Genomic DNA, 16,463 nt, shown 5'->3' on the forward strand with positions numbered 1-16,463 from the left:
CTACCTATATCCACTTTTATGTCTTACTACCTAGAACAACAACAACAAATACCTTCTAGGTAGGTGACTTCACACACCATCTTACAGGGTCATGGCTCAAGCTCCACATCTTTTAGGAAACGTCCCTCCAAGCCTCACTGACCTCTCTTCTCTAAATGGTGGCTTGTACATCATCAACTTTTAGCTTCCATTTTAAATTGTCTATATATAAAAAAAATGTAGCAATTCCTTGCCACCCTCTCCCCACATCCACATATACACACACTTTCCCTAGCTTCACAGGCCTAACATATGGGAGCATGGTTGTATTGAAACGGGAGATAAATGAAAGCACCATTGTTCTCCAACTTTCTCCCATGACTGACCCGTGAGTCAATTTTATTTTATTTTTTTTAAGATTTTATTTATTTATTTGACAGAGAGAGACACAGTGAGAGAGGGAACACAAGCAGAGGGAGTGGGAGAGGGAGAAGCAGGCTTCCCGCGGAGTAGGGAGCCCGATGCGGGGCTTGATCCCAGGACCCCGGGATCATGACCTGAGCCGAAGGCAGACGCTTAACCGACTGAGCCACCCAGACGCCCCGAGTCAATTTTATTTCAGGTCTTAATGTAGGGAAATCTTGCCACTGTCTAAAGGAATTAGAATATTATCTTTTAATCATTTGGTTAACTCTTTTCATTTTTACAAGGCCCCAAGAGATGAAATGACTTACCTAACATATTAGCATGTATTTGTCATTCTTGTTTCAAATTTAATGGTCACTTCCTCTCCCCCCCACCCCTGCCACCCCACCATTTACCACCTAAGTTCTTGAGGACAAAGGTCATCATGTCTAGTGCATTTTCTGCATTCACAACAACACCTACCAGTCTTCTCTTTCTCCCACACAGGATCAAGAACGGGGCTGGGCACATGGTGTGCACTAAGGAAGGAACGGATTGAATTGAGCCCCTGCAGAACGTGGACTCTTTGGAGGCATTGAATTTGGCCTCTGGGTGAATACTTACCTTGGATTGGCCCACTTAGCAGTGAACGGCAATGGGCCAAAAGGGACATACCAAGTGTGTAGTTTTGTTTGCCCCACTAAGTTATGAATACCATTTTATACAAACGTATGTTGTAGTATGGCCATACCACCCTGAACGCGCCCGATCTCGTCTGATCTCGGAAGCTAAGCAGGGTCGGGCCTGGTTAGTAGTTGGATGGGAGCCCATATCACTTTGAACAGGTCTAGTCTCAGAGTAGACTCTCATTAAAAATGTTCTAATTGACTGACTGTCCTCAGGTCAAAACCCAGATCTTGGTGTGTGTTTCATGCAGCAACTAGAGTAGCGTTATCAAAAGGAAAGCTCCCGACTGTCCTTGTCGACACTGCTGGACTGAAGGAACATTTTTCCCACAGCTCTATGCCTTAAATTAGCCTTAAAAAAGAGTATCTAGGATCCTGTGCTCCCTTTGAAATAATAAAGAAGCATTTTGAAAAGTGCTATAATAAAGATTATAGTATATTATTATGAGATAGCTTAAGGTAATAGGACACATCAAAAGGGTACCAACTTTAAGATGTTAACTGGGGATGAACTTATTTTGGTCTACCCACAATGTGTCACCTGATCCCCTTGAGACTATTTTTTAAGACCTCTGGCGTGAGTTAATGATGAAGTTGGTAGGCAGCAACAGATGGAAGTGAGCCATGCTTGGATGGGACTTGATCCTGGATTCGGGATGATTTGTACCACCCTACAGCTGTTGACCTGCCAACTACATATCTTGGCTATTTCTACTTTTCTTAGTTTGGTCCTTGCACTGCCACCCTCATTTTTTAGAGGAGAGAGGTCTACTTCAAGTAGTCCCAGGCTCCTACTTTAATGTAAGCTAGTTTAGTACCTAAATAGGAACTATCTCCAAGGAGGAAGCAGGCCATTTATTTTAATCCTTAACCCAATCTTACTGATGAGCATCTTTCACGATGTTTAGGCACTAAATGGGTTTAGTAGAATTAGTCAAGGAATCTAAAATACTTTCTTACTAAATGTTGTAATGTCTGTCTCCCTCTTTTCTCCAAAAGGAACTGGTATCTGGGTAGGGGATCAAAAAGTAAGAGGAAGAACAGAGTATGAGGATATTTGCCATTGATGATTTTATCATCTTAGTTCTAGATAGAGAAACCTAGATATGGTTAGGTACAAGAGGGAGCCAGTAGTCCAAGCATGGTCATTATGAATTGGAAATTTGTGCTCATGTCATCAGCATATATACTAAAATTAGAATGATAGAAGATTAGCATGGTACCTGCATAAAGATGACATGCAAATTTGTGAAGTGTATTCAGTTGTGAACTCCCACTAATAATATCCCTCTCATGGAATCAGTTATTGGCAAAGGTAGAGTCATTTCCCTGCAGAGAAGAGTAGGCAGGTAGGCATTCAACATAGTAGGTGGTCTTTAAGGATACTTTTCAAACTGAAGTTTTGTTTTCCCCCAACATGCAGGCTGGATAATGAATCCTATTCTTTACGTATATATTCAATTAGTGATCCCCCAAATTGAGCTCTTCTAAGTCAGGCTCCCAAACTTCATTGAGGGAGATTGAGAACACGCCAAAGACCAGGCCTCAGAGTAAGAAAATACAATTGGATATTCTGCTTCTTTTTTAGGTTTCAACAAAGCAAATCAAACATTCCAGGAACCAGCTCAGTTAAACTTGAGAAAGGAATAGTGATTGATAATGATGAGGTAAGAAAGAGCATTAGAAGAAAGAGAATACTTTATTTATTTATTTTTTTAAATTATTTATTTATTTGACAGAGAGAGACACAGCGAGAGAGGGAACACAAGCAGGGGGAGTGGGAGAGGGAGAACAGGCTCTCTGCAGAGCAGGGAGCCCGATGTGGGACTCGATCCCAGGACCCCAGGACCATGACCTGAGCTGAAGGCAGACGCTTAACAACTGAGCCACCCAGGCGCCCCAGAATACTTTATTTTTCTTTTAAAGATTTTATCTATTTATTTGACAGAGACACAGCAAGAAAGGGAACACAAGCAGGGGAAGTGGGAGAGGGAGAAGCAGGCTCCCTGCTAAGCAGGGAGCCCCCAATGCGGGGCTCCATCTCAGGACCCTGGGATCATGACCTGAGCCAAAGGCAGAAGCTTAAAGACTGAGCCACCCAGGCACCCCAAGTTAGAGTACTTTATAAGTTGGGTTCTCAAACTTCCTGTTGAAAAGCAAAAAGGGGTTAAGATTTATATAGAGAGCAAGGTTAATTTATCCTAATTTTATGAAAGGGAAACAGAGACTTAGAAAAGAGACAGGGACATATCAGCAACAAATCAGGGCTAGAAGCCAGGGACCATAAACTTATCTTAGAAACCCAATGTAGCTAGACTTTATGCTCCTCCCCACCAGCCCCCTCTCAAAAAAACAAAACCAAAAACCTACAAAAGAAAAGTTTTCACATCTTTCTCTCAAAATTTTCTGAGACTTCTATGATTCTGAATATATACATCCTATCTGTGAAGCAGATTGTTCATAATATATCTTTGTTTTGAACAAAGGGACTTCAGTTTTCCAAAAAGATAATAAATCATTGCATCTTTGGATTTATCTCTTCCCATTGTTCCTCGTGGAATGCATGGCATGGCTCTGATAGTCCTGGTCTGTCCCCTGTCCCCCCAGCCCCTGGGCATTGCCAGCCCCTGGCATTTTCCTCCCCTCATGGCACAGTTCTGTCCCACCCTTACTTCTTCCCTCTTTTCCATTCACATTCATGCTTTTCTCACCTTTCAATGCACGTTCCCGTCCCTCTGCACCCCATCTTACCATATCACCTCCTTGGGGGCATGGCAGTCTTTGGAAATGCTGATCCAAACACAGGATTGTGCCTGCTCCTCTTTTTCTGATTTCTGATTATGCCGAGCCCAAAGGCGGTAACTCAGAGCTTTTCCCTCCTTGTGTCCTCATCCCTTCGACTCATCTCTGGGTGACCTACAGCTGAGCTAGAGGCTAGGCAACAACACCGGGGTCAGGGAAGGAGAGGCAGGAGGCCCAACAACTCTACAACCGAGACACGACACTCTATCCGTCTGCCAATCACCAGCACGTCCACCAGCGGAAAAATGCAAAGTGGTGGACAGGAGTAGTACTGACATTCAGTTATTTTTGGTCAACATTTCTGGAAGAATCACGTACTGTAGAAATATTAAAAACAAAACAAAACAAAATGCACCATTGTTTCTTCCTTCCTCCATATGTCTGCCTCCATCTCGGCAGGCAATGGTCCCTGGGGCTCCCGTCCACTACGACCCTTAGGTGATTGCCCTTTTACGACTTGCTTTTCTCCTCAGAGGGTGTCCTCCATGTTGGTTTTCACCTGATTTCTTATAGAAGTGGAAAGGGCAGAAGGAAGAGTTCTGATGCCGCGGAGTGATTTGTCCTCGTCTGGACTTCGATGCTGCCGTTACCTACTTCCGCCTCGTGGCTTTACCTGCCATCCATAGAGTGGGTCCACGTGTCCGTGTACAAGCTTCCCTGGTGGGATGCCTCAGAACCTAGCTCTCTCTGCTGTGGTCCGCATTCCAGAATCCCAGGGTGCAAACCTTGAAGCACGGTGTTGTCCTCACTTAGTTTAAATGAGAGACCGGTTTTTAGTCAGATGGAGTGGAGGTGAGGAATGGAATACTGTGTAGGCTTGGTGCAACTTGAAACCACTGATTTCAGTTATTGTCTCTAGATTTGTGATACAGTCGGGCAATCAAAATTTGTTCTGAAGAACCTTCAGCATTACACGGTCCATCCGAATTTGGTAGGTGGATTCATCCCCCCAAGGTCCCTAAGAGTAAGGTCCAGCAGCGGTGCCACCAGCTTCTGTGACTGCACAGGCTTGTAGCACAGGGAAGCAGAGCTGTCCTGGGACACTTACACCAGGGGCAGTGATGAGTACGGTGACGGTGAGGGACAATGGAGGAACTGGGAAGAAGGTGGTCCCTGCGGCTGATTTTTTTGGTATTTTTTTAGAGAGAGTGCGCAAGCATGCGCACGCAGAGGTGGGGTGGGAGTGGAGGGGCAGAGGGAGAGGGAGAGAGGGAATCCCAAGCAAGCTCCACACCTAGCATGGAGCCCGCTGCAGGGCTCAGTCTCACTACCCTGAGATCATGACCTGAGCCAAAATCAAGAGTTGGACACCCAACCGACTGAGCCACCCAGGTGCCCTGCAGCTGATTTATTTTTAAGTTGAGAAAACCTATTTCTAATCAGGAGGTATTCTATTCTCTCCCTCTCCAATCCTCTGCCTCCTTCCTATAGACAGAAAAGCAAATTTAGTGGGACAGCCCCTTCTCCCACCACATCTTAAATGACATGTTGTCTTTTGTGACTTCTTTTCCTTTATAAGGTTGTGCTTATTAGGCACATTAATGTGGTTGTGCCTGCGGAGAAATGGTGGGTGGGAAGATGCAGACAGGCGCTGTTTTGGGCTCCCTGAACAAGGAAGGAGCTTTGGTCTCTGGCAATTTCTCCCTTTGCCTCAGAGAGAGTTGTAGAGAAGGCCATTTAGGCTTAACATGGAAACTTCTGTTTGCCCCATCGTGTTGGGCAAGATGTGACGCTTTTTCAGAAGAACTAAGTCATCTTGCTCCTTTTATGTGGAAACTTTTCCAACTCATTTCCTCACCCCTTAGACTATTTGTGGGGACTGCTCTGAGAGCAGAAAGGGATGGGGAGGTTCAGATATTTTCTGTAAAACAAATTTCAGAGCAGATTTGTCCAGCCTATGTACAGCCTCTGTCCCTCCCCTAGCCAATTGATTTGTTAATCTTGCCTTGATCTAATCCCTTTGTCTCTCTGGAAACCTCTGTGTTGCTCAGGCCCAGTACTATGAGCCTTTGAAGCCCACAGCCCTGCAGAAATTCCTGGCTCGAAACAGGAAAATCAGAAGCTTCATGTTAAAAGTAGCAGAGTACGATCAGGATAAGACCTTACTGATTATGACCAACAACCCACTTCCCTGCCCAACTGACCAGCAAGGAAAGGACATGGCCCCAAAATACTTTTCCAAGGAGTTGCTGCTCAAGGTAATGACACATGGGGAAGCATCCTGGCATCCTGAGGAAGGACCCCCAGGAACTGGGAGCTAGCTTGAAGAAGGGAGTTAAATTAACAGGGAAGATGGTATTCAGGAGCCAGCTTCTTCCTTCTTTCTCCTTGCTATGTACTTCACACATACACACACACAGACACACAGACACACACACAAACACACACACACACAATCTGGAGAGCCTGAGAGAGACTCAGAATTGCACAAGCTTGTGCCATGAAACTTCATTGCATGGTCCTAATTAGAAATTGTTCCTCCTTGGCCAAAGACATTTAGTTTGTAATTAACCAAAGGTAAAATAGCCACTGGCTTTCTAGTTGAGTATAAAGCAGTAAAGGATAAATCAGGAAATGAAGAATGAGGAACAGAAATAACTAAATGGGAAATGAGTAAAGGGTTATTATGCTTTACACCCACTGCTTTTGGGTGTCAGGAGAAGTGGAGAGGAACAGAGCAGAGAATTTACTATCATGGCAGCCAGACATTTGGGACTTGATTCTACACTATAGAAGTTCATGTTCAATCCAATAAACAATTGCTGAACATACACTAAACAAAGAACTAAAATATAAAGATGCTTTCAGAATAGTTTCTATCTGGAAGGAACTTGGAGTCTAGTAGGAGACATTGCTCAATACATGAGAAATATAAAAGTTATTATAACATACCAGGATATATGGATAATAAGAGAATATGTGAGATACAGAACTAAAGTAGAATAGAGCTCTGTATCTTTGTTGGTGGAAAGGGAGTCATCAGGGAGGTTTTACAGGGGAGGAATCCCCTGACAAAAGAATGGGAGAATATCCCCATCAGAGGAAAAGGCAGAGGCATGAAGACCCGCGAAAGTGAGGCACATTTACGGAGATGTGAAAGAGTAAATGGGGGGGACATAAAAGGTATAATCAAATTGGCATTTTAGAAAGACTGTTTTTGGAGGTTGGGAGAAAGATGTGTTCACTGTGGAAGAGATACAAATCAGAAAGATTAGTTGCGATGTTACTACAACAGTCAAGGTGAGAGATGCTGAAGAATTGGATTAAATAGCAGAGGAAGTGAAGAAAATAAATTTAAAAGATATTTAGGAATCAGGATCTAAAAAAGATCTTGACAGCCTTGAGAGCAGGCCTAATATGACAAGAAGAAATTGAATGAAGTGAAAGTGCAAACAAAAGAATCTAATTATCACAGAAATTACCCAAGACAGACCCTTGTGATACAATGTGGTGAATTTGAGGTTCGTGTTTCCTTAGGTCCTAGATGAATGGCAGTAAAACTTCCTCTCCAAATGGAGGGTAAAATGCTAATATGTGGTGATACATGCTGAACATGAGTTTGTTAACAAATTCATTGCCTATGGTCTCTTGGGTCTCAGAATTTGTGCCCTTTGAGCATAAACTCAGTGGTCAGTTCTCAGTGGTTATGGGTAATGTACACTGAGAGAGGAATGAATGCCGGGCTAGGATTGTCCTACTCAAGGTAGAGAAGGAAATACAAGACTATCGTGTAGCTTGATATAAGAAGAACTTTCTTCCAACAGCTGGTACTATATGAGCCTTCCAAATCACATGCAGGACCTGATCACATTCATGAGCAAATTGTGCTACCGGCCAAATTGTAGTAATAGAGTTAAGGCACTGATTGTCAAAGACTGACACCATGGTAATTCTACAGGCTCTCTGGAACAAGTGCCCAATATCTAGAACGCTTCTTTCATATTTACGCTGCAACCCCCCTTTCCCTTGCTAGACAAATGTGACAGTATTTAGTGAGCCTAAGATCGTATACAAAAGAAGCATTCTTTTGCTATGCGCAGGCACGAGTATAAGAAAAGGGTGGGTTCCAGCAGGCAAATCGAAGATCGGAGCAAGCATGTCTGTCACAGGGATGGCTAATCTCACAGCCTCTTCTAAGTGAAATGGCCCTACCACCACCCATGGAGAAAAGGATGCCTTAAAGTCTTTGATTCTATGACCTTTAGTAATGGTGAAATGATAATCTCACAAAACATCCCATTTCATAACCTTTCCACTGCAGACCTGGGACCTGAGGGGGACACCAGACCCAGTGAAGCAAAATTCATAGGCTGATCAGTGACCCATGGTACAGATTGGTATCCTGAAATGAAAACAAAAAACCCCCCAAAAGCCAAAACCAAACCCTCACCAAAGTCAACCAACCTATCAACAGCCAAAAATCCCCAGACCGATCAGATCCCTGCTTCCAGGCACCTGAGTTGGGAAAGGGGAAGATGAAGGCAGTGGGAATGAAAGCTGAAAGGACAGGTAGAGAGAAGCCATTAAAAAAAAAAAAAATTAAACCAGGAGGAAGAGGGGAGTATAGGGACCATGAAATCAGAGGAGGGGCAGGATAAAGTTCTAGAGAAGTAGAAATGAATTAGCGGAAGCTACAGGTAGAAGAAACATACAGAATAAAGGTAGGGAGTAGACACGGTAGAGAGAGAGAAGGAAGCTGACAGGGAGAAAGTAGGAGACAAGCTAATGATAGGGCACCAGAGATGAGATACACCAACTCATGCCATGGTAGTCCTTAGCTAGTGCTGTCCTGAATCCCAAATACTTTTCCACTCCTGTTTTTCTGCCATGAGGTCTGGTAACGTTTCTGATCTTTTTGCGGCCAGACTCTTAGCTCCTAGGCACATGTGCTCTTAGAGTAAAACCTCTATTTGTTGAGGTAACTTGAACAGAAGTTCCTCAAAACTGGAAGAGCTTAAAGAGAACGAGTACAGAATTTAAAAGACATGGTTCAACAGTAAGTATTTTTTTTTTTTAAGAGGCTTTAAAATTCTGTGAGAAGCAGCTCAGTATGTGTCATTTAATCAGTCTGGTCATTCATTTAGTCTTTCATTGATTCAACAAGTATTTATTGAGCACCTAACTTTGTGCCAGGCACTGTTATGGGTAGTAGGGATAGATCAGTGACTACACCAAAGTCCACCCGAATGAAGTTTAGTTCTAGTGAGGCAGACAGACCGTAAGTAAGCAAACAATCACACAGATACTGTAGAATGTGATAAGTGCCATGACAAAGCAAGATAAAGGAATGGAGCACGATGGGTGTGAGGGGCAATTTTAGATAGCGTAATTAGACGAGACTCTCAGAAGAGGTGATGACATTTGAATAGAGACTTTAACAGGGTGATGGGATGTGTCCTGCTGTTGCTAGCATATTGTTTTCATTTCAGATTGCCACACATTAGGAAGAATATAAACAGTAGCTTTCTCAAATGAGTTACAGGAAAAATCAGGAGGCTAGAGAGCCCAAAGCCAGATCACAAGAAGAAAAGTTCAAAATAGGAGCAATGTTGAGCCTAAGAGAGGAGAACGAGCTTAGAAGGAACGTGATGGATCTCTTCAAATTCTTTAAGGACTGCGGAAGAGACACTAGATTTGTTCTGTTTGGGCTATCGGGTAGAAGTTGTGGGGGGGACAGCCAACAGCTGAGCAAAGAGGAAATAGGTTGAGTTTTTAGGTACAGGAAGATTGGCCACTTGATAGTAATATTGTGGAGGGGATAAGAGAGTCAGATGAATGGTTAGACTGGGTGACCTTTAAGATCTTTCCTTAAAGTCTTTGATTCTATGACCTTTAGTAATGGTGAAATGATAACCTCACAAAACATCCCATTTCATGACCTTTCCACTGCAGACAGAATGGAATGTGAATGAGGCAGTCATCTTTGAGAAAAGAAGGTAGAGTCCCATGGATTTCTTTCCCAATTTATTACCAAGTGCTCAGTTTCCTAAGTGATTCACTAACTGAATCCTTCTCAAAACTGGGTAAAGTCCTCTACCATTCACTTCAAAGGGCCACTGGACAAGTCCAGTCAATGACTTAAGACACTGACCAAGCTTTGGACATGTCATCTGGCAACAAAACAAATGGGTTCAGAGTTCCCACCCCCCACCTCTCATCTGCAGTTTAGCGTTCTGTGGTTTCAGTTACCCACAGTCAACCTGGGGACCAGAAGCAGATGATCCTCCTTCAGGAGTAGCCTAACGCTAAGTCACGATGCCTAGGTCACTCACCTCCCTGCATCTCATCATGTGGGCATTTTATCATCTCACATCAGCACAAGAAGAAAAAGGGTCAGGGCGGTACATTATTTCAAGTGAGAAAGAGAGAGACCACATTCACATAACTTTTCTTACAATGTCATTATTCTATTTTATTGGTTGTTGTTATTAATCTCTCACTGTGCCTAATTTATAAATTAAACTTTATCATAGGTATGTACGTATAGGAAAAAATATAGTGTGTATCTAAGGGCTCGGTACTATTCATGATTTCAGGCATCCACTGGGGGTGTTAGAATGTATCTTCTATGGATAAGAGGGGTCTACTCTAGTAGCCCACTCAGGGAACTGCTTCCTTTTCTTTTGATTTCAGTCCACTCTTCCCTCTCTGACAGGTTTTGTTGCATCATTTTAGAAGAACTGAAGTTTAGTCCAGGAAATTAGTTCAGTCGCAAGGGCTCAGCTTACTCCCTCACTTACTCTTCTTTCTTCTGCTGCAGGAAAGTTATCGGCACAAACCCCCTGAGAACTTCTGCCTACCCCTGATGTCTCAGAAAAAAAAGTTAAGGTCTGGGCTGAAACCAACCTTTCCTGTGACCCTGTTGGAGGATCCTACATCCAAGCGAGAACAGTGGTTTAGGTGAAGTCCCGGCTCTTGTACTCATTTTCTTCCTATCATTTCCTTATTCATGTTACTATCTCTTTTCATCACAATTTAACAAAAGCTTTTTGATTGTAGGAAATATACATAACTGCATAATAATAAGACAGCTTTCCTACATCACCCCCAACCTCATTTATACCCTAATGAAAAGAAACAATAATGCAAAACTAAGGTTTTTCCACTGAGAATGATTTTCAAGAGTGAAAAGAAGTACTCAAAGATCTATGAGAGGAAATAGAACAACATTTTCTCTCAGTGCACGTGAAGGGCTGTAGCTTAAGAACAATGTGCTATGAGATTTCATTTGAAACTAGTTATAGGAGCAGCCCCCATCTAATGTGGGGAGGAGAGAAGAGATTTTATATTGTTTTTATTTTTTAAATTTTTATTTTTTAAAGATTTTATTTATTTATTTGACAGAGAGAGCCAGAGAGCACAATTGGGGTTGGGGTGGGGAAATGGCAGAGGGAGGGGGAGAAGCAGGCTCCCTGCTGAACAGAGAGCCCAACATGGGGCTGGATCCCAGGACCCTGGGATCATGACCTGAGTCGAAGGCAGATGCTTAACTGACTGAGCCACCTATGTGCCTGAGAAGAGATTTTAGAGTTCCTTCACAGATTTACAATGCTAGGTTCTAGAAGCATCCCTTCCACTAAGCAATACTCCCACTCCATACCAATGAGCACTCTCTGGTGACTGTCCTTTCTTCTCCCCCAGAATTAGAGTGTAGTGACTGGTTCCATTAACCCCCTGGCCTAGGATCTACTAAATGAGCTTTCTTTCTTAAGGTTTTCCACCAACAATGATTTCAAGAGTGAAGGGAAGTATTTAAAGGTCTATGCTTTGAGGAAACAGAAAAAAATGTACCCCCAGCTCAACTTTGCTTCAGTCTGTAAAAGAGATATGAGGAAAGATGGTAAGTTTCTTTCTTTTAAAGCAAAGGCTTACAGATCTGAGATGTGGGCAAGAGGGACAACCTTTGGGGGCAAGAGATAAGGACAAATCAACATCTCTTATGGAGGTTCTGGAGACTGTTTTTCCTTGTAGCCTGGAAGCTAAGAACTGTTAAGAGGCCTGACTGATACTAGGTTTTGGACCCTGTTAAACCCTCAAATTTCGTTTCTTTTATTTTTAACCCTCAAATTTCAAGAAAGCTCTAGGATAGTGTTTCCCAAACTACTCACCTACCGCTTTAATAGTTTGGGCCATATTGCTGTATTATTTGCCTTGTTATTTATATAATGTTTTTCTTTAAAAGTTTTTTTGTTGTTGTTGTTCCTTTCTTAATAGTATATCATATGATATACTAGTTACATGTTTTTTTCTGACATACATTTAGTCAAATCCATAGTAATTAAAATTTAAAATATTTATGTATCACCCAAATCTGCCTTGTATTATGCATGTCACACTTTGTGGAAAACTGTCCTAGAAGGACCAAAGGGTAAGTCTGTGGGTTTCAGAAGTTCATGAGTTTCTTTGGGGTCGAGGCAGGACATGGTGTGGAAGGGGTTTGGGATAAGGTTTTATGGAAGAGAATGCAGTGACAATGCTCCCCACACATTATCATTCATTTAACATTGATGGGACAACTATAAGTGTTGAGCACTTATCAAGCACCAAGACTGTTTTTTTCCCCCCAGCCCTGGAATAATAAGTAGGGATATTTATTTCCTTCAAGGGAAATTCCACCCCTCCACCGAGGCAAGTTTTGAGCTTTATAAGCAAGATAAGATGAACATAAGTTAATAGCACATTTAGTAAAGCTGGAGTTAAATCTTAAATGACTATATGTAGGATATCAGCAGTTTGGTTTAAGTCAATATTGGGGGAAAGAATTTCTCTAGAATCTAGAATCTAATCTAGATTAGAATTTCTCTAATTTTTCAAGGGCATGAACCTTTAAGGATCTACCCAATTTACATTTCTAAACAGAACACTTAATATCTCAGTCTATAGCAATTAGTAGATTTTTGGTGACTTTACAGTTTCTCCCAAGAAAAGTGAGTACCTACTTACTTTACTTATGCATCTAAAGGGCCCCTTGTGATGCTTTCCCTAAACAAAGACAGTTGGGGGGCGGGCGGGGGGCTGTGAAGTTGAAACAATGTCTCCGCTTCAAGTAAAAGAGACTGCTAGCAAACCCTCCTTCTGCCAATAGCCAGTCACGTTCCATGTTTGCCAGGCATCCAAATAAAGAAAGATTACGTAGAAAATGGTTTGGATGGGGGCCATAATTGGATGGGGGCTGATTAGGAGGCTGTCCAAGAGATGGATGATAGGGCCAGAATGAAGGTGATAGCAGTAGGAATAAGGAAACAGATCCAAGGGATATTTACAAGACATACTGCATCAAAAAAGTGCGAGGGATGGAAGCAAAAAGAGCCCGGGATGGAAGCATCCAAGGACAGGCAGAAGTTGAAAGAGAATCTGGATAAAGTGAGGACACTGAAGCCAAAGGTAGAAACAGTTTCTTAGGTACACTCTCAGACAGGAGAACGGAAAACCACATGCAACTTTAGGAAAAGGCCCAGAGGAATATGAATATACAAGTGAATGCATCTTATTAAGAGTTATCTAAGTGTCAATATGGTTGCAGGTGGAATCATTTGAAAGGGGTGGGATGAAACAGGGAAGACTCCAAACTGGCAGTGTCTTAAACTGGGTTTTGATGAAGGGAAGGGATCCAGAACTATAAAGAAGGTTGGGCATGGTAGTCCGTGGTCCAAAATTTACCCTCTTGCTAAGAGTAAAGACCAGCTTCCTGGTCCCTCCAAGTGGGTCTCTTTCCTGCCTCACACTGAGCGTCCTTTTAGATCCTCTGGAAATCCACATTTACCACGGTGCCCTGTGCTTTGTTGCAGTCGCCAAGTCAGGGAGTGACCTGCCGACTTCCAAGCTGATTTGGGAACCACTAACCCTTTCGTCGCTCCTGGAAGAGAAACTCACCAGAACTGTGCCAGGGGAGAGCACCTTCCGCAATGGAAGGGCCCAGCAGTGGGTTATAAAAAACGCCACAGTCGTCAAGTGAAAACAAACCCTCCAAGCTTCCCCACCTCGGTCTCCAGAGACTAAGGGGCCTGCAGAAGTCACCATCCAGGGCGTGTCAACCAAATAAAATCGCATTCTGCCCGCTCCGGGCTTGGGCTGCCCGGTCGCTGGCAGGGTTGGCCAGGGCCAGCCCCCGTCTCCGACCTGTCGCTGCAGGGGCCGGGGGGCCGGGACGCAGCCACGGGGCCCCAGCGCCTGGCCCCGCCTCCGCCCGACTGGGGGAGGAGGAGAGGGCGTGGTCGCGTCCCTAGGGGACCAGAGCGGCCGCGGCAGCCGGGGGAGGGCGGGCCTTCTCCCCGAGTGACGGGACGGCGACCCAACCGGCGCCTGAGCACGGGGCCGGCCTTCCTGCAGCCTCTTCCGCTCGCCGGCTGCGGCGCCTGGGACGGTTGCGGTGGGTCTGGGCGCTGGGAAGTCGTCCAAGATGATTAAAAAATTCGACAAGAAGGACGAGGAGTCTGGTACGCGCTGGGCTTCTGACGCCCACCCTCAGCCGCGGGGGCCCCTTCCCCGCTCGCCGCCACCTGCTCTCGGGGGCCGCGGACCCGAAGGCGTGGGCGCCGGTGTGCCAGGGGGCCGGAGTTGGAGCCCGCCCCTCCCTCCGCCCGGCTCCGCTCTGCTGCAGCCTGGGGCCTGCCCCTAGCCCCTCCCCCGGGCGCCGGAGCCTCCCCTCGGGTCGCGCGCTCCGGCCCCGCGCCCGCGCGCCGCGTCGGGCAGCTCGGCGGCCCCGCCCCCCGCTCCCGCCCCCTCCCCCTCCCCCTGGCGCAGCCCCTCGGAGCAGCCTCCGCCGCGCTCGCCGGGGGTGGGCTGCCCGCAGAGGAGGCGGGCCCACGGCGCGTGGCGGAGGGAGTGGGTGCGCGCGTGTGAGAGCGGGGGGTGCTGGTAGTGGTAGGCCCAGAGTGGGTCTGGGCTCGGCGGGACAGTATGTGCGTGCGTGTGTGTGTGTATGAACTTGGAAGTGCCTTGTACCTTCCAGTCTTCCCGGGGACCTTAACTGTCCGCTTCCCAGGGGGTTAAGACTGTCCCATGGTACATCGGTCATTTAATGCTCAGGCACCCAAAAGTGAGTTGCGTCCAGAGCAAATGGGGAAGATGCCAAGCCACCTAAAAACAACAAAACCCCCCAAACTCCCAAACCAAAAACCCTCAGTGTTTGGTGCTGCTTTCCCATGGTGTGGTCGAGGTTTGGGTTAGTAAATCTCCATGGCCCCTTCCAGCTTGATAGGATTCTTTGCTAACTCTTTTCTGCTTCTCAGTAATTGTTGGAAACATGTAAAATAGTGCTTGCCTTTGGGGAAATCCAAAGGGCCCAGCCACAGTCTCATTAATCTTAGCTGTGTGCACATGACATATACTTGTCACATTCGTGTGAAAAGCGGAGAGGGGAAGAAGAGACTCATTTTGGGCAGGGATCCTGCAAAAGAGTACAGGATCTTCAGTGACTAGCAATGACAGCTAGTACCAGAATCAAAATGATTTTATTCAATTTATATGTGTATTAGTAATGATTGTCACTGTGATATCCAAGTGGTCACTTCACTTAGGTGAGCTATCCCAAGCATTCAATACCCTTCTGTAGACAATAAGTTTGTCTAGGACAGCTCTTAAAGACATTTTTTGTTTATAATATAGGTAGTGGCTCCAATCCTTTCCGGCATCTGGAGAAGAGTGCTGTCTTACAGGAGGTATGACTTGGAAGTATGCTGTGTTCTTTTCTATTCCATTTTAGCATGGTGGGCAGAGAGCCCCTGGAATATGATGACCCAAAATAAGAATTGAGGAATGTAATACTGTGTTCGGAGAATACAGACTTGAGGGAAAAGGAAGACGGGTTACTTATCCTAGGAGGGTCTAGAGCTTATAGAAATGTAAAAACATGTAGACTCTCCCACATGTTGATAATTTTAAATAAAATTCCGAAGAGGTGTTTAGTACAAGGTTACTGAAGGAAGTTGTAGACATTAAACTAATTGTATTCAAATGCTGTAGATAAATATTGTGATTCTTACTTAACACATAAAGCCCATAAAGTTGAAGAACCTGATCTAAAGGAAGGAGTTAGTGTGGAATGGAAAATCAAGACCATATTTAATAATGTATCATATACTATGGTAAATTGAAAACTGTAAGCAATTAACATTATTTGGGTATTGTGATCAAAATATGTAATAGTCTATTTGATTAAAGTTGATTTTTTTGTAATCTGTTATACAAATGATAGAAAATATGCTATGTATAACAATTTTTTGTCCCACAGGCTCGTATATTCAATGAAACACCCATCAATCCAAGAAGATGTTTGCATATTCTTACAAAGATTCTTTACTTACTGAACCAGGTAAAGTATTTTGATTTTCCTCAGATTTGTTTCCAGGAATAGAAATATATAACATGCAGTGAAATACTTTCTGGGAAGTATAGTTATTTTTAAAAAATTCACTTAATTTAAAAATATACAGTGTTTGATTAAGGTAAAGATACATAACACTTCTTGAGGACATGGATTATGACATATACTTCTGTTTTATTCATGAGGTACTAGACCAGCTAAGCACATAGTAGGTCTCAACATTGATTCAAATTTAACAATTATTAGTTAATGTTAAAACATGTTGT

The 16,463-nt window shown here is 44.1% G+C and overlaps 2 protein-coding genes and 1 non-coding gene across 3 annotated transcripts in view; all 3 read left to right on the forward strand.

Moving 5' to 3' along the window:
* The first annotated feature begins 299 nt into the window (after positions 1-299).
* TSGA13 (testis specific 13) lies at positions 300-13,827 on the forward strand. Its single transcript, XM_032401296.1, has 7 exons — positions 300-367; positions 2,659-2,737; positions 4,732-4,803; positions 5,864-6,088; positions 10,633-10,772; positions 11,585-11,712; positions 13,661-13,827. Exons 1-7 carry the CDS (start codon positions 300-302, stop codon positions 13,825-13,827), a joined length of 879 nt encoding a protein of 292 aa, XP_032257187.1.
* Positions 2,236-2,338, forward strand: LOC116631225. The gene has a single exon (XR_004299155.1). It is a non-coding gene; the product is annotated as a U6 spliceosomal RNA (small nuclear RNA).
* A 360-nt stretch (positions 13,828-14,187) lies between the features above and the next one.
* Positions 14,188-16,463, forward strand: part of COPG2 (COPI coat complex subunit gamma 2) — a 94,528-nt gene continuing 92,252 nt past the window's right edge. Inside the window, exons 1-3 of the mRNA XM_032401562.1 lie at positions 14,188-14,308; positions 15,480-15,532; positions 16,105-16,185. Coding sequence (XP_032257453.1) covers positions 14,272-14,308; positions 15,480-15,532; positions 16,105-16,185 — 171 coding nt within the window. The 5' untranslated portion in view covers positions 14,188-14,271. The remainder of the gene's footprint in view (positions 14,309-15,479; positions 15,533-16,104; positions 16,186-16,463) is intronic.

The sequence above is a fragment of the Phoca vitulina genome, unplaced genomic scaffold, assembly GCF_004348235.1.
Source record: "Phoca vitulina isolate PV1807 unplaced genomic scaffold, GSC_HSeal_1.0 scaffold4, whole genome shotgun sequence".
Lineage (NCBI taxonomy): Eukaryota > Metazoa > Chordata > Mammalia > Carnivora > Phocidae > Phoca > Phoca vitulina.